The sequence below is a fragment of the Elgaria multicarinata genome, chromosome 3 (assembly GCF_023053635.1).
Source record: "Elgaria multicarinata webbii isolate HBS135686 ecotype San Diego chromosome 3, rElgMul1.1.pri, whole genome shotgun sequence".
Taxonomy (NCBI): Eukaryota; Metazoa; Chordata; class Lepidosauria; order Squamata; family Anguidae; genus Elgaria; species Elgaria multicarinata.
The window spans coordinates 48596536-48614261 of record NC_086173.1 but is presented as its reverse complement, the minus strand read 5'-3'; the positions used below and the strand labels follow the sequence as shown (position 1 = coordinate 48614261).

The 17726-nt window shown below is 44.8% G+C and overlaps 2 protein-coding genes across 2 annotated transcripts; one reads left to right on the top strand and one right to left on the bottom strand.

Annotated features, from left to right (window-relative positions):
• Nucleotides 1–1160: 1160 nt before the first annotated feature.
• MRPL12 (mitochondrial ribosomal protein L12) lies at nucleotides 1161–11485 on the bottom strand. Its single transcript, XM_063121487.1, has 6 exons — nucleotides 11476–11485; nucleotides 9065–9185; nucleotides 7228–7414; nucleotides 6952–7026; nucleotides 4099–4236; nucleotides 1161–1561 (listed from the first exon to the last, which is right to left on the bottom strand). Exons 1-6 carry the CDS (start codon nucleotides 11483–11485, stop codon nucleotides 1445–1447), a joined length of 648 nt encoding a protein of 215 aa, XP_062977557.1. The 3' UTR covers nucleotides 1161–1444.
• Nucleotides 11486–13020: 1535 nt separating this feature from the next.
• On the top strand, nucleotides 13021–17607 carry LOC134396664 (methyltransferase-like 26 B). Its single transcript, XM_063123209.1, has 5 exons — nucleotides 13021–13214; nucleotides 14804–14963; nucleotides 15099–15158; nucleotides 16913–16980; nucleotides 17307–17607. The coding sequence occupies exons 1-5, from the start codon at nucleotides 13021–13023 to the stop codon at nucleotides 17605–17607; spliced, it is 783 nt and encodes a 260-aa protein (XP_062979279.1).
• The last annotated feature ends 119 nt before the right edge of the window (nucleotides 17608–17726 follow it).

The following is a 17726-nucleotide window of genomic DNA, read 5'->3' as shown; positions in this document are numbered from 1 at the left end:
CCAAGTCACTTTTAAAACACAAGCAAAGTTCCAAAGTGGCAGTGCCTTCCTTGAAGTCTCTGCTCCAGGGGCAGTAAAGCAGAGGCAGCAAGGCCAGCTTCCCCCACAATCGGCCCCAACACTGTGCCTCAAATGCTTTCCTTTAGGAAAGCTCCTGATGGCCATCCTGCCAAATGTGTACATCAGTTTGGCCCCAGGCAACAACATGAACTGGGCTGAGAACCAGCTTGTTCCATTGGGTGGCCTGTCTAAAACAAGCTGAGAATACCCATGCTCCCATCAGCCCTTGAAACAGGAGCTGTTACTTGGATAAGTTCAGTAACCCAAGCCCCACTTGGCAGAGTTACAACCCAGCAAGTGCCCAGCAATAGCTAGGGTGGAGTTGTAGGCTGTGCTGCTGGGGGGGAAAAACCCCAACAGGACTGAGAGAAAAGGAAGGAAAGAGCATAACTGAGCCACTTGCAGCAGCCAAGAATCCTGGAAAGTGGCCAGAGGGACACTTTCTCACGAGCTCAGGTTCCTGGTGCAGAAAACAGATTGAAATCAATAAGTGAACTAGGTATATTCAAGGGTCAGGATCAGGGTAGGCAGAGGAAGCTCTGCATGGTGGGAACTACAGAATGACTTGCCAACCCAGGTGAGGCCTAGGCAGGAACATGTGAACACTCCAGGGAGAAAAGCCAACAAGATTTTCCCCTTCTGATCTTTTCTTCTAAGGCAACCTTCCCTATCTCACTACCCTCCAAATGTTTTGGACGTCAACTCCAACCAGCCCCAACCAACATAGACAATGGTCAGGAATCCTGGGAGTTGTAGTCCAAAACATCTGGAAGGCACCAGGTTGTGGAAGGGGAGGAGCAATTCATGACTGAGAAAGCTCCAACATCTGCAAGCTTCCAAACACATGGCAGTTGCCTGGACCACCCCCCATTCTATGTTAAGAGTAAGAGGGCCCCACCTTTCCTTGCACCATCCACCTTCAAGTGGATCACATTAGGAACACAGCTCAGAGAGAAACCCCCCCAAATACCACAAAGAGCCCTCCTCTGGCAAATGACTAAGACCAGCTCCCAACACATGTGAATACACAGAAAACTCAGGAGCCTCTCTGGGTGGGAAAAATGACACAGGCATGCAAGAAAGTCTCCTCACACATCATGTGTTCCACAGACGTTCTCCCTCATGTATGTATTCTTTATAGATTCCATTCTTTTCAGCGCTGGTACAAACAGTAGATCTCATGGTGCTGAAGGCATTCGACACGCACTGGGCCATCCCAGCGGAAAAAACCCATTGCAGAGAACCCAAGGCAGGGCAGCTTTCTGGAGCCACAGAACACCCCCCACACACCAGTCAGCAGGCAGTAAGAGCCCAGGGTGGGCGACAGAAGTCAGAGGACTATCTCCTGCTCTGCTTTAGTCCTTTGGCAGCAAGACCGACCCCATTACTCCAGAACCACAGTCCCTCCTGCTGCCTCCAAAGCTAATTTCATCTTCTCTGCTTCATCTTTAGTTACATTCGCCTTGATCTCTTGGGGAAGAGACTCCACCAACTTCTTTGCCTACAAAAATGAAAAGAAACAAAAAAGCAGTTCTGTTTAGTAACTGAAAGGGAATCGGATGAACTCTAACGAGACTGCTGCCTGCTCCCAGTAGTTGGGGACCCTCTCGGCTCTTCCACCTTATCCTTCACATCAGCTCAGAAGAAGACTGGCCAAATTAAGCACTTCCTATTTATTTATTTAAACATTTGTATCCCACTCTATATCACTGAGATCTCAGGGCGGCATACAGATAAAATTAGAACAATGTAAACCAATATACACACAGCTAAAAATGCACCAAACCATTAACAAACTAAAACCAGCAGAAAAGTTTAAGCCATGTGCAACCTTAGAGAATTTTAGCCTTCAAAGGCTTTATAATAAAAAGCCAAGTTTTAACTTTGCACCAAAATGAAGCCAGTATTGGAGCCCAGTCAGGCCTCCAAGGGGAAAGGATTCCACAACTAGAGATGTGAAGTCCCGGAAAAATTCGGGGGGGGGGGGAATTTTCCCCCTCAAAGGAGGGAGGTTCCAAAAAAATGCAAAATTAAAAAAAAAATGAAGAAAAATGTATTATGGAATTTTTTATTTTAGCATGCTGAATAAAATGTTTAAAACAAGTTGTTCAGATATTTACTTCTACAAATGATTTCTAAAAACTATGTACAGTATCAGATTATTACAATTTTTGTGCACTGAGGACAAGCAAGACCTACGTTGCAAACTGAGACTACAACTCTCAGATGCAAGAGCAAGAAGAATTTCTGCCTCTAAGGGGCACTACCACTGAAGCAGAGACTGAAACTGATAATGATAGCTCAGAAAATGTGTCTGATTAATTTTCATGCATATTAATTGAATCTTGGTTCCCCCTTTTTCTCAGTTCTTTTTATGGGAATGGGTGCTTTATGTCTGCTTGACACTGTGGAGGATTAGTGCAGACATAATTTTCGTTGTTACTGATGTTGATGGTTTCTTCTGCTGTCTTTTTTTTTAATTGTTTTTTGCCTTCTCCTCATAAAGTGGCAAAACCAAAGAGGTTCCCCTTATAGTTCAGGAGCTTGTAGCTCCCTTTGTTACCAATTTTTTTAAAAAAAGTAAAAAAGTAAATTCAATTTGTAATGATTGTTTGAATACACTGTACTTTTAATATACCAAATGTAATAATTTTATGCCAAACCAACTTGGGCATAATTACATTTTATGTTCTTAAAGAAACAAAGTGAGAAGTGCTAATGTTGCATTGTTTTCAATTTTGCCAAAAAAATTCACTTTTTTCTGGGGGAAAATTGTTTTTTCCTATGGCTTCAAAATTTCCAGAAATTTTACATCTCTATTCACAACCGGGGTGCCACCACAGAGAAAGCCCTCTATATCCCACCATAATGTATGTTTTCCATTGGTGGGACACTCCTCCCACAGATCTCAAATCTCAAACAGGGTATATAGAGAGTAGTGCTCCCTCAAGTACTGAGGTCCCAAGCTGTTCAGGGCTTTAAATGTCACTGTCAACACCTTGAATTCTGACCGGAAGCATATAGGCAGCCAACGCCATTCTTTTAAAACAGGTGTTATAGCAAAAGAACAGCGAGCTATTTCTGATCATAGTCCAAACTCATAGAAAATCCCTCTTTGGAGCATCGGGATTCATAAGGGACCTTGCCACACTAGATGCCACCAGGTCAAAGATTGCCAATTCACTTTCGCTAATTCCACTTTTCCCTCTTAGGACCATTCCCTTGGGAGCGCATCTTCTCCCCATCTATAGTTTGCTGCCCCCAAATGGCATAATTGAGTACTGACAGCAGAGCTCAAACAGCTATACAGTTCAGAAACTGAACCGAATGCAAAATGCAGCAGCTGGAATGCTTTTGGATGGTCCAGTTTTTGGATCACATCACACTGATTCCTACTCATTTCTGAGCCCAGTTCAAGGTTATGATTAATACTTATAAAGCCCTAAATGTCTTGAGGTCAGAATATTTGAAAGAGCACTTTTGCCCACACAAAACTGCCTGTCAATTAGTCATCAAAAGCCCTGCTCTTTAGTCTGCCATCAAGGGAAGCACATCTGTCAGTAGTACAAGATATGGCTTTCTTAGAGGCATTACCCCAGTTGTGAACGCTTTTCCAAAGAGAGGTTCAAGTGGACCCTTCGTTGATGGTTTTTAGGTGAGCAGTCAATGCTGTAGTTTTGCCAGGCTTTAACCGGTTTTCACTATGTGTTAACTTTGCTGATGACTGCTTTATGTTTTTATAATGATTTTCTTGCATCAAGACTGTGTTTTACTGCGGTGAATAGCTTTGGGGGCTGTATATGTTTCTATAAAACAAATAAAGTAAGATGCAAAAAGCAAGGCAGCAGTCCCATAAAATGTTTCATGCATTAAAGCAATTCCATTAGATAACATTCCAGTCCTCTGGGTATTTGGAGAGCACAATCTGCTTGTTTTATTACTTTATATGTGTTTTAAATAAAAACGAACTTGACTCTGTGAGAGGCTTGACAGAGACATCTGCAAAGCAAGACTTAAAGGTGAGCACAATCAACTTACCTGGACAAGGTTTAGACCTTGCATACAGTTCTTCACCTCCTTGATAAGTTTCACTTTATCTGCAGCCTTCAGTTCAGTCAACTTTACTGTGAAATGGACCTTTACCGCCTTCTTCGGAGCATCTTCCTCTTCTACTGCCTGATACAGAGGAGGAAATATTCATAATCTGCAAAGGGAGCCTGACCCTTCCATCTCCAAGGACACAGTAACCAAGGTGGGGGGAAGGAGGAATAAAGTTGTTCAGGAAAGAGATGAGAGACAGGCCTTACAAGGCTTGGATTGGCAAGTCCTTTTGTTATTTCCCCATATTTTCTTGTATTGGGTTGGAAGGAAGTTGCTTGATCCTTATGTTAGTATGGCAGAGTGGAGATAGTAGGTTAGTCATTTTAATTCAGAGCCTCACCTTCATTAAACACCAGTGTTTGGTTATTGGAAGTTGGCACTGGCCCAAGAAGTAAGTTTAGCCAGTGCTAGAGCAGGCAGATTGATACTGCCTTCATGTCCTACATTTGGGCTTCCCAGAAGCTTTTGGTTGTCCACTAAGAGAATTAGGATGTTGAACTAGATCCAGCAGCACTCATATTCTTAACCAAACTGGGTAATGCGGTCAAGGACACTGCACTGGAATACTCCCTGTGAATAAAAGTAACCTTGCAGAAGATGGGAGAATTTGGTGGCATATCAGCTATCCCTGAAAACTGGGAAGTGCTTACCTACAGCTTTGCAAATGTTTACCTGTGTATTGGAAAAATCCCTGTAAGCTTTTGAACTGGGAAGCAGATCTTAGGATAACACAAATACTATAAAGATTGTCCCTTGTCTCACACTATACAGTACTTGGAGAATTTAATAAGGAGAATGGGTCACAGACAGCTGTGGCCCCAAATGTGCTCTGAATTGCATAGGCAATTCAGAACGTGATCTTCACAGAACAATGGGCGTATGGGGTTGTTTATTAATGCCATCACTGCAGCCAAGGAGACATCTTTCATCCATGATTGAATTCTGGAGAAGAGTGCTGACCTGGTATACAGCACTGTAACCTGACCGGATGATACAAGTTGGCCTGTCTTGATCAACTGCTTCCAACTTGGTGCAGCATCAGCCTTGAGTAAGTGGAAGCCATAACAATTGTCTGCCAAAGCTAACTAAGAAGAAGAGCTTCAACATTCACTCTCAGGCATCCTTATCAGGTAAGATTCATGTCTTTTGTGACCTCCACAATAGTTACGAGGCTATTTCTGGTTACTGCAAGCCCAACACCTCCTATGTTTGATCTGATTTTTGTGGTGGCCTGAAAATAGGCGATCTAGTAATATTCTCTTTGTCATGTAAGACAAGAATTAGAATGTAAGCCTACGTGGCAGGGTGTTGCCATTTTATTCTTTTACTATGTACTGCACCATGTACATTGATGGTGCTATATAAATAAATAATAATATCATTATCTGACAAAAAAAATACTTGCAGCTCATAACATTTGAGGGGGAGACTCAATGGGTTCAACAGACTTCCAGAACTCTCTGGAGAACTTGGTTAAGAATCCCAAGTGTTATTCTGTCTACAGCCTGGTTGATCTCTAATGAGAGGGCAGACTTCTCCCACTCCCTCAAATGTTCATTTTTTCCTTGTTTAAGGAGAAACTTAGGACAATTCAGATTTTGGTAATACATCTAGAATGCCAGAAGGAGAAGAGTTGATTAGCATCTGCCTGAATGTGGCACAGAATTATTTGAAGGAATAGGCCATGGTGATGATGGCAGTGAAGAATCTTTCTTCTTTGCCAGCATTGTATCCATGTCTATGCAGTGCGGTCTATTCTGGATGGCTGATCACTTTTTATGTCCTCAGTCAAAGCACAGCCCATTGGGCTGTAATTGCAAGGCATTGTATCAGCCTGGAATCCAACCTTTTAACATTATTTGGGTAAACTTTTAAGAGATTTGATATAATTGTTAGGATTGGTCTCATTACTCTTTAGATAGTTTAATTGCTCTTTTGCCCTTCATGTAGGTGTATTTTGTTTTTTGAACTTTTAGCAACTCTGTTGAAAGACAGGACATGAACGAACAAATACAAGGTGCTTGAGGATTGCATTACCAAGCACAACAGCTAAAAACAGACCTTCCCTGTTAGCAGAGACTTTACTCATCCCCACAGTCCTATCTCTGTTTGCTGGAATTCTGTTTTACAACACTAATACACAGGAAAATGTCATCAGGCAAGTGAGGAACATGGATAAACTGAGAGTAAGGAGGACATTTGTAGACTGCCTGCTTAGACCCTCTACAAATTAGGAATCCTTGCAATACGCTTTAATTCAGGAATAGCCAAAGGGCGGTGCAATAAGGAAAACAAGTCTGCCTCGCTGGAACTACAGCTGCAACAGAAGTCATCTCACTGAATATCCTCATAAAGAGAACAGATTGCCTTTTTCATTCTACACCCTAAGCAGGGTGGATGTTCACAGCCATTCAGTTATCCATTACCGTCTTGTAAATCATGATTTGAAGGGCTAGTCACCTGCCCATGCTGCTGCCATTTCCATAACACCATGCAGCAGCTCTGCTGCTCCCTCTTCTTAGAAAGTTGAAAGCCACTAACTATGCATGCTTAATGCAGGGCAGCAACAGCGTGACTGCATGCTGTGCTTTGCAGACACAAGCACGCAACTTGCGTCACTGACATAGGACTGAGTTAACACAGTGCAGTGCTTTAACACCTTCACACAAAGCTTTCAAAGAAGAGTGCACAGGTGTCAATTCAAGAAGAGCTGAACAAGTACGTTTTGCCATTCAGGAGCAATGGCTACACAGCCCAGATGAATGAAAAGCTACAAGACTGATCTCTTACCGGAGCTGCTAGTTGTGCTGATGGCATCATCCCAGCCATTGGCATTAGCCCCATATCTTGGATCTTGAGGGTTTTCTGAAGACACAGGAAACATTACTAAACAACTATTCATCCCTCTTCTACATTGCTTGCATCACAGTAGCTGGGAAAGCAACCCCAAAGCACCCCACTCTATTTCTATAAAAAAAGAAAGAAACTACCAACACTATGAACTATCCACCATCCCCATTTTTTCCTGGTATGGCAACCACCCTGCGTCCCATGCAAACAAGGTACCTTCAACAGCTCATTGAGATCAGAGATCTCCAACAGGGTCAGGCTAGCAATGTCCCGAACTAGCTGCTGAATCTTGGGCGAGTACTCTTTGGGGGCATCATCCAGAGGTGGGCTTGCCAGGGCTTCACTTCGTTGTGAGCAGGTAACCTTCAGCATCCTGACAGTGCAGGTTCGTGGCTGATGCTGCCTGTAGAAAATCAAAGTTGTCACACTTTATGCTTCCTAACAATGCGCAAGCAGCAAATGCTTGCCTCGTCAGATAAACAAGTAGAAGGGTTTCAGGGTTAATGCTCTGTTGTCAAGGTCAGGAAAATAAAATTATATGAACATGGACAGGTGCACGTGTTACTAAGAAGAAAAATGATCCCACACCGAACAGCAACAAAGTTGCAGATTTATCTGTAAGTTAAAACTATGGAATTTGGTACTACAAGTTGTGATGTTGGCTACCAATTTGGATGGCTTTAAACAGGGTTTTGATAAATTCATAGAGGATACAGCTATCAATAGCTGCTAGTTATAACGGCTATATATTATCTCCTGTATCAGAGGCAATATGCCTATATACACACACACACACCAGTTGCTGGGGAAGATGAGCAGGAAGGTGCTACTGCACCCGTCCTAATTGTGGGTTTCCCACGGGCAGCTGGCTGGCCACTGTGTGAACAGAGTGCTGGACTAGATGGACCCTGGGTTTGAGCCAGCATTGCTTCTTAAGTTTGAGAAACTCAGTTTCAGTTCTAGAAGGCACTTTCAGAGGCCTGATGAGTTTTCTAGTGTGAGATATATAGTGATTTGCCTTCATCCTGAGAGATATGCAGTTAGGGCAATTCAATGGCGATCATTGCCAGGTGTAGTACCGAAGTGGGCAATCCAAATCATGCATGATTTTATTAAAAAAGAGATACACTTCATCAATGTGTTTTAATATTACAAAGCAAGAGCACATACTCAGCATATCTTAACGGGTCAGGATAGAACTAGTCTGTGTAACTTCTGGTGTAATGGGTAAGAACAGCATCCATGAACCAGGAAGTTTCTGATTCAAATCTCACCCCAGCTATAAAACCACTAGGTGCCTTACAGCAAGCCACCATTCAGCAAGACAGGTATAATAACGGTAGCCTACCTTTCAGGAGTGTTGCAAGTATTATTAAAATAAGCCCTCCATAATACTTAGGATGGCCATATGAAAAGGAGGACAGGGCTCCTGTATCTTTAACAGCTGTATTGAAAAGGGGATTTCAGCAGGTGTCATTTGTATATATGGAGAACCCGGTGAAATTCCCTCTTCATCACAACAGTTAAACGTGCAGGAGCTATACTGGAGTGACCAGATTTAAAAGAGGGCAGGGCACCTGCAGCTTTAACTGTTTTGATGAAGAGGGAATTTCACCAGGTTCTCCAGATATACAAATGACAGCTGCTGAAATTTCCTTTTCAATACAACTGTTAAAGATACAGGAGCCCTGTCCTTTTCATATGGTCACCCTATAATACTTAAGTCTTGTTCAAGATTTAAGCCTTGTTCAAACGGAGCATTGGTCAGGTAATCTACAGAAAATGAGAACCCTCCAACCCTCAGGGTCTCCTTAAGGGTGCACGGGCACGTCAGCAGCGACGGCTCAGTGCACAGAGGCGCCGCAGCTTCACCACGAGCGTCCTTCCCCATAGACTGTAGCTGAGAGCTCCCGCCATTATCCCTCACGGAGAGCGGCGGGATTTCCCCCGGGCCTCTGGCTCCCGGGAACTCGGGTGACCTCTAGCATTTCTCCGACCACCACCCACGCACCCACCCCAACTCCTCTCCCGGGAACCGCTCCCCTCCTCATACCGCAGCAGCAGGCGGAGAGCGGTACCGAGCCGGCCCGCGGGCAACATGGCCATGGCGGCAGCTCCAAGAGGCGGCAGGAAGGAGACACCGGCGGGCGCCTCTTTCTCCGGCGTGCGAGCTGCTGAGGGCGGCGAGGGAGCGCTCTAGCCGCAGCATCTTGTTGGTTAAGTCGAGTGGACCAATCTCAGCCGAGTATACCCTACGACGCTCTAGACGTGTAACCTTATATCTCGATGATGGACGGACGTGACGCTCCAAGTCCCTTCACAGCGCCGTGCTAGGGATGAAAACTCGATGGGAACACTCGATGGGGAGGAGCTTGTTAACGAACGCGGCCCTCCGAAAAGCCCAAACTCGTTTCCCAACAGGCAATGCAACACTGGGATTTGGTAGTATGTTTATTTTCGCGTGAAGAAGACATGTGGATACTACGAAATGGAGGCCATTTGAATGGGAAATGGACTTCCTGGATCCAGCTTTTAGTTGCTGATTATCTGATGGGTTATCTTCAACAAGTTTAATTCTATCTCCAGAGGCTTGAATTGGGATAACAATCCCCCCCCGCAACATACTACATGTGTTAATTGGCTTATTTAGTGCCAGGATGTTTATTAGCAGCAACAGCTGTATTGTACTCTTTAAGGTGCCATAAGACTCTTTTGTTGGTTTTCTTGCTAGCCTTGGAAATTATCTCTAGGTGAGCTCTCATACTGGGATTCAAAAGCTGGGAGCATATAATTTATATTAAGATTCCTGCATTGAGCAGGGGGTTGGACTCGATGGCCTTTTAGGCCCCTTCCAACTCTACTATTCTATGATGCTATATATACAGCACAGCAAGGAGAGGGATAGTTAAAATTCTGTCCAGCAGAATGGTTGTGTAGTAAAAACAAAAATCCAAACATGAGGGGAAATGCATGCATGCATGGGATGCTTTGCAAGTTCATGGGGAAACTGAGAATTAAGCTAAGGCTCTATCAATTAAACTAAATGCACTTGTTATGGAAAAATAACTGATTTTCCACTACTCCCTTCTCCCATCTCTACTCTCCCATTCCTTCTTACAAGATTTCCCAAGATTTTTCCCTTTCCCAAAATGCCACCCTTGGGTGATTTCTAAGTGATTTAGATGAATAGAATAGACCCCCTACTCCCAGGTAGGAGAGAAAAGTCCCATTTACCTATTTGGGTAAGGTCGCTTACTCAGGGGTAAGGACAAGCCCTAGCTGCTGGTTAAATCACCAGGCGCTTGGCACACACACACCCCCCTCTTATTTCCTTTCCCCACAGCTCAGTGGGAAACCAGGGAGAGGAATAAGAGGTGGGAACATCGCCCATCGAAAGGAATGCCAGGCGCCAAGGGAGGGTAAAGCAGGACTGTCACGTAGGCAAGGTGGGACAGGAATGTCCCAGGGGACATTGCGAGGGGGGGGGGGAACCAGGGAGGGAGTGGTGGACAGGGATTAGTTAAAGACAATGGAATACCTGACAGGAAGGTCCCAGATTCATTACTAAGGGAATCGTGATAATGGAGTTTGCAAAGTCAATAGGGTCTCTCACCCACTGGGCATGTCAAGAAAACGGAAGAGGATCAGCTGTGACGATCTGAGCAAGCAACCAATTATTTGCATACAATGTTTCCCCCCCTGTATAAAATGAAAAGTAAACTTCTGTTCCGGGCCCTTTCCCTTACATTGACAAGGGAGAGGGACCTTTGTACAAAGAGATTTTTGGTACCTGAGGTGGAAATAAACTTTCCTTTTGAAAACCTGCATCCGGATGTTTTTATTTGGCTCAATTGGTTCGTATTCCACAATATTTATAACGCACTTACTTGGAAGCAAGCTACCCTGAATCCGGTAGGCCTTATTTCTGAGCAAATGACAGTTTTAAATATATATATTGGGCTTTATATTCCAGTCAGGGCTCTCTGAAAACTGATGCAGATTTAAGTTTTTCTAAAAAAGATTTTGATCATGTACAGAATTAATTGTGATCTTTATTGATTTGGCTTAACACTACCACTGCTAGTTATGTTCAAAGCACTGAGTCGAGTGTAATATCTAACCTGTCCTGTGCCCAGAATTAGCTTTGTAGAATTTCACTTTTAGCCTGATTTAATCTGCCTTTTCCTTAGAACAAAGGGCTTCTTTCAGGTGATGCACAGACAGGGATTTGTATTATTGTCACTGTGCTAGATCTTAGTAACTGCTAATAAGAAATAAAAGTGTAGAGAAAAGTTTGTCCTTCATACGCCACAAATGAAGTACTCTGTGGACCAGGGCAAGTTTCCAAGGAATGCTGTGCACCTAGAGCAGCTCCACTGTACTGCAGAACCCACCCTGTATAGCAGTAGTTAGGCAGCCCAGTAGTGCCTTTTCCAGTTTTGGACTAAAACTATAATCCCTGACCATTGGACATCCTGGCTACAGCCAATAGGAGTTTTAGTTCCAAACATGTGGAGGGGACCATATTGCCTACCACTGCTCTACAAGATTCATCAGCACAATGGCAGCATTCCAAACTTTGTTGTCCTGAGAGTCCCATCAGTGTGGCACTGATGAAAAAAAAACACCTGAATCATTTTATTAACTTGGCTTCTCACTCCTAGCATATGCTGCTCTTAGATTCTCGTTCATTGGCACTGCTTCCTTATTCCAGCAAAAAATGCCAGAACACACCCCTCTCTGAATATCAAATGTGTTCCTCCACAACAAAAGGAAACAGTATGTTTTAGTTTTATCCATTGACTTCTTGCTCATTGGGGATGGTAGCATTCAAGATACAAGTTCCAGGACTGAAGTGGTTTGAGTATCGCCAATTTATAGACAGTCTTTCCCATTCAGGAATAACATAGCCAAAGGGGTCCAAAGACAAAAAGTGTCTTAATAAAAACAGAATTCTGTAGCACCTTAAAGGGTAACAAATAATTGTGGCCTGATTTTTCGTAGATCAGCTGTGTTTGTAGATCATCAAGATTCAAAAGCAAATCAGAACACAACGATGTTCCAGTGAAAACTCTTGCGGTCACGCTGAATCCTTCAGCAGGAATTGCCTAAGTTACAGGGTAGGGTCAACAAGCGTCATGCCCCTGCTAGAGGAATCCTTAGAGGTCGAAGCAGAGCCCCTAGAAACCAGAGAGACACCACATCAAGCACTGGCACCAGACCAGGAGGAGCCTGGGCCTTCAGGGGAGATGGCTCCAGGGTCTTCCCTGACAGGGGGAGGGGACTCGGACTCTGGAGCAGAGGCTGAGCAACCCCCTGACCCCCAGGAGCGCCAATGCCTCAAGTGACAAGCCAGTAGGCCTCCTGTAAGAAGGAGTGCTTGGTTGCAAAAACGGTCCCCTTGGGCGAAAGCAATTCCTGAGTAGGGCTCTAGCCAGAGAGCTCTGATGGACAGCAGCTGAGCCTGGTTGGGGTTCAGCAGCCTTTGTGAATAAAAGCCAGCAATGAGAGCTTGCTGGTTGCTGGAAACAATATCTCACCAGCTTCTCATGCCTTGTTCCTGAACTCCTGTGCTACGACCTTGGACCTCTGCTTGACTCTGCTACCAGGTTATGTATGTATTGGACTGCCTCACTGTGTTTGACCATTTGCCTGTTTGACCACTCATGTTTTGCCTCACTCTATATATTGGACTGACTGCCTGTGCCTTGACCCTCTGCCTGTTATCTGGACTACTTCTGCATTTGCCTGAACTTAAAGCTTGTCTGCTGGAACATCGGTCTGGGGTATTACTTGGCCTTGTGGTCAGCTATGTAACCAAGAATGCTACGGCCAGTGCAGGATAACATGTGCCTTTTCTTCTCCTGACAAGTATGTCTCAGTGTAATCTCCTTTGGGTTCATAAATCTAGCTTAAGCCATCTGAGCAGAGCTGCAGGCATCAGAGGGCAGTCAACAGTCCTGGGAGAAGAGAAGAGAAGAGGGCAGCCTATCTCCAGCAGCCACAAAAATGTTGGTTTCTCCCACGGCTGAGAGGAACAAGGAAACCATCCTGGAGGTGCTGGCTGACTATGTGGATGACACTAGCTCAGCTTTTGGGCTGGAGCTGGGATCTGGGACAGGACAGCACGTGGTGCACTTTGCCCAGGCCCTACCCACCGTCACTTGGCAACCGTCGGAGATCAGCCTAGCTTCTCAGCAGAGGTACCTCAGGCATGCGATGGGGGCAGGGAGTGGATGCTGTAGTGTGTGGACCATGCCCTCCCTTGTCCCGTGCTATCACAAAATCTGCATTTAAAAGCAGTGACTGCTTTTAGTCTTAGTTGGTAACAGGGCAAAAGGGACTGTTAAGAACCACACAGCATTCCTTGTGATCAATGGCCTGGGAAATGCAGTTCCAAGAAATTGCTAGATCTTTCCCCCACTCTTCTGTGTTGGACAGACTAACCTTGTAGGTACATGAAATGGACTTGGTGAAGTGGTAACTGCATGTGTCTATTCCAGGGGAATGATCTACCCTTGGCTAAAGTGGTGAACTCTAGAATCATCTGGCAATAAAACAGAATTTGCCTTCTAGATGCACGAACTGTTGACTTTAATACCTGGCGTTGCTGTAATGGCTTAGTCTGGTTGTGTGTAGATTAAAATTAGTGTGATAAATTACAATAAGAAATAAGGTATGTTTTGGAATTGTGTTATGCAAAATACAGGATACTGATTATATTGCATGGTGAAACACGTGAAAAGGAGGGACCATTGTCGACTTTTAATTGGGAGTAGACCCCAGGGAGTCTGAGGAGTCTTCCAGGTAGACAACCAATGCATCCTCCAACTATATTTTATGTTTAGTGCAACACTCCTGCAAGTTGCTATTTGCATAATATCCAGAGGGATTGGGATACAATTGCGACAGGGGATTTTGTGGTGGAGGAGCCATGAAGATAGCTGCAGGTAGATAGCTATGCTGCAGCACAACCTCAGAAAGAAAACAGCCCGGACACCATCTGATGCTAATAGCTTTAGCGAATAGGTGGAGGAGAGGGGTGTTTTTAATGTAAGAGAGGGCGCCACTTACAGTGTGGTACAGTTTCTCCCCCCCCCTTCAAAAACCCTTGTAAATTATCAGGACAGAAACTGAAGGACATAATTCAAAATGGCGAGTTGTACTACTCGTCACCACATACAGCCACAATTCACACAGCAGTCACATTTGAAATCTTAGCATTTCTTATTCTTATGGGGGAATTACACTTTCCTAGCATTTAAATATCGTCATTTTGAGTATTGAAAAATCTGTGCCCATCCCTTTAGTTTGTAGAACCAGAATTGGATGGATCTAGTATAATCCCAGTGTGGTGTAGTGGCTAAGGTGTTGGACTGGGAATTGGGAGATCCAGGTTCTAGTCCCCACTTGGCCATGGAAACCCACTGGGTGACTTTGGGCCAGTCACAAACTCTCAGCCCAACCTACCTCACAGGGTTGTTGTTATGAGAATAAATATGGAGAGGAGGAGGAGGATGTATGCCGCCTTGGGTTCCTTGGAGGGAAAAAAGGCGGGATATAAATGCAGTAATAAATAAAATCGTTTTAGACCAAGGTTTACTCTTGCCAAATCTTAAATGCATATGCACGTAGGAAATGTATTTTGTATAGCTTCCATTAGCAGCTTGCTATTATTGCCTGGCTACATCTTGAAGCTAATGCTGCTTTGATTGGAGAACTGGGGAAAGTCTTTCTCCCCTTCTTTGTGACAACTTTATCGAAATCCTATAATTCTCAACTTTGTCCCCAGCATCTCCGCTTACATCCGTGCCACCAGGGTGACCAATGTCCGAGAGCCCCTCCCCATAGATGTATCACAGCCATGGGAGCAGTGGGCTGGCCTGGTTCGAGGCTGTTGTGACTTCATCATCATTATCAATGTACTACACATGACCGACCAAGGCCTGGAGGTATAGCATGGGAAATGGGACACCCACATCAATGGTACTGACCCTTGCTTAAGAGTATTACTTGGAGTCTCATTCAATGGGCGGCATAGGGGGAGCAGGCTAGCATTTCATCTGACCGTACATTTCGTATTGCAGGGGATGTTTAAAGGCATAGGACAACTGCTGAAACCTGGAGGCATTTGCTTGGCCTACGGCGTAAGTATAGGAAAAACCTTCCTTTTCAGCTCATTCATTATCAGCATTCACAAAGCCCATCGAGAAAGCAATCTAGGCAGACCATTCAAGCCTGTCTGAACATTGTACAATCCAGATGTTGCCTTCAAGCCATTAAGTATCTGAATCAGCCGGGTCTCTAGAGGACCATCTTGACCTGACGGGAGGAAAGAGGGAAGACAGACTAGCCTTGGGGATCTGCTCACCCTCTAGCTCCCAGTATACCAACTGAGGCAGCCCCCTCCCACAACTACTGCCACAGGGCTACTCAAAGACCCTCTTGCCCTGAGGGAAGATTTGCTTTTCAAAATGTTGCTCCCTCTTTTTCTGCTCCCTGCACCACCAGCTTGTCCTATGGTTTTGATATAACGTTTTTAAAAAAATGCTTATTAGTATCTTTATGTAAACTGCTTTATGAGGTTTGCCTGAAAAGCAGTACACAAATATCTTAATAGATCTATATAGTACAGATACATCATTGAAGAAATGGAGGAGACAGAGTAGCTGTAACCAATTACTTCCATGAAGGACGTGTTCTCTAGCAAAATTACTCCTATGCCTAAAGGCAGGAGTCGGGCCCTCCAGATGTGATTGGACTCCCCTCAGCCCACATGAATGGTCAAGAATGAAGGGAGTTGCAGTCTAACAGCATCTGGAAGGCCACAGGTCCCCACCACTGCTTTGAGGTCGAAAGCTGACCGGCTTTTTCTTCAGCTAAGCACAGCAACTGCTTTATTTATTTATTTATTATACTTATATACTGCTCCCATAGCCAGGGCTCTCTGGGCGGTTTACAGAAATTCTAAAATTGAGATAAAAACAAGAATACAAAATTTAAAACTCTAAAACACAGTACATACACACACAGAGCATTAAAAACCAATTAAAAACTAAACATGTGGGTAATTAGGATGTGCCGCCATATGCCCGGGCAAAGAGGAAAGTCTTAACCTGGCGCCGGAAAGATAGTAGTGTTGGTGTCAGGCGAGCCTCATCAGGGAGATCATTCCACAGTCTGGGGGCCACCACCGAAAAGTCCCTATCCCTCGTTGCCACACTCCGAGCCTCTCTCGGAGTAGCACCCGGAGGAGGACCTTAGATATTGAACGTAGTGACCGGGTATATTCACGTCGGGAGAGGCGTTCCATCAGGTATTGTGGTCCCAAGCCGTGTAAGGCTTTATAGGTCAAAACCAGCACCTTGAATTGGGCTCGGAAACATACAGGCAGCCAGTGCAAGCGGACCAGAACAGGTGTTATATGGTCAAACCTTCTGGTTCCCGAAATCAGTCTGGCCGCTGCATTTTGCACGAGCTGCAGCTTCCGAACTGTCTTCAAAGGCAGCCCTACGTAGAGCGCATTGCAGTCATCTAACTTGGAGGTTACCAGAGCATGGACAACTGAAGCCAGGTTATCCCTGTCCAGATAGGGGCATAGCTGGGCCACCAACCGGAGTTTGTAGAAGGCGCTCCGTGCCACTGAGGTCACCTGAGCCTCAAGTGACAATGATGGGTCTAAAAGAACCCCCAAGCTACGAACCTGCTCCTTCAGGGGGAGTGCAATCCCATCTGTGGCTGGGAAGTAGCTTGTTTGATCCAGTGGTATTGCAAGGCTTCCGATTTCCCCCAAAACTTGTTTAACATCTTACTATTGAAACTTCAGCCTAACACCCCTACAGAGAATTCCAGTCTCCTTGGTAGCCTAGCTAATAATCCCCACTCTGCTTCCACTCCACAGCCCTTTGCCATTAATGGGATCATCATTCCAGAGTGCAATGTGCAACTAGACAGAACGCTCCAGGCCAGGTAAGTTAGAGCTGAGTGACTGGAACCTGCTTCTTAAGCCGCCTTCAAGATTCCACTTTGTGGTAGAAACTAATGCCCTAATGAGATTAAGGTGGGCTGCTTGGAGAGCTTAATTCTATTTACCTCCTCACCAATACACTTAATAAATAATAGCATGGATGATGAACAACATGGCAGGCATGCTTTTAGCTCGTTTCCCTTGCCTTACAAGGAGACGGCGTCTAGCCATTAGCCTGCTGTCTCCCTTCCCTGGGATAGGTTCTATGGATTTATTTTCAGCATGGACACATGTTCCACACTTAATGCACTATGCTGTTACACGGCAGGAATCCCGAGTGGGGGCTGCGAGATGTGGAAGAGCTTCGTCAACTGGCAAACATCAACGCACTCCGGCTTGAGCGCATGGTAAGAGGCAAGAGGCCAGCCCGCAATTTTGCAGGGAGCAATGAAATAAACCTGCGGAAAGCTCTCCCAGTGTCCTTGACCTCTGCTATTTCCCCCACAGGTTTCCATGTTGCTTGCTCCCACCCCTTCTCCTCTCTCGTGCAACTCAGTGTCTGTTTTTATCCTCAGCTGGAGATGCCCGAATACACCAAATGCCTGATCTTTCGGCGGAGAGAGTTATGATCTCTTGCTCCCGGATAAAGAAAGTAGGAGTGTAGTATTTATACGAAGGATGTGAACATTAAACTTGGAAATAAAAATGCAGCCTCTTTGCAGCTCCTTTGGGAAATTGGGTTTTAGGC

Excerpts from the sequence above, each read along its gene's own strand:
- MRPL12 (XM_063121487.1), bottom strand. Across the intron at positions 7,027-7,227 it reads ATCTCAATGAGCTGTTGAAG|AAAACCCTCAAGATCCAAGA; the intron begins GTACCTTGTTTG and ends CTGTGTCTTCAG. Across the intron at positions 1,562-4,098 it reads AAGGTCTAAACCTTGTCCAG|GCAAAGAAGTTGGTGGAGTC; the intron begins GTAAGTTGATTG and ends TCATTTTTGTAG.
- LOC134396664 (XM_063123209.1), top strand. The coding sequence starts at position 13,021 with ATGTTGGTTTCTCCCACGGCTGAGAGGAACAAGGAAACCATCCTGGAG. Across the intron at positions 14,964-15,098 it reads TGACCGACCAAGGCCTGGAG|GGGATGTTTAAAGGCATAGG; the intron begins GTATAGCATGGG and ends TTCGTATTGCAG. Across the intron at positions 16,981-17,306 it reads GACAGAACGCTCCAGGCCAG|GAATCCCGAGTGGGGGCTGC; the intron begins GTAAGTTAGAGC and ends GTTACACGGCAG.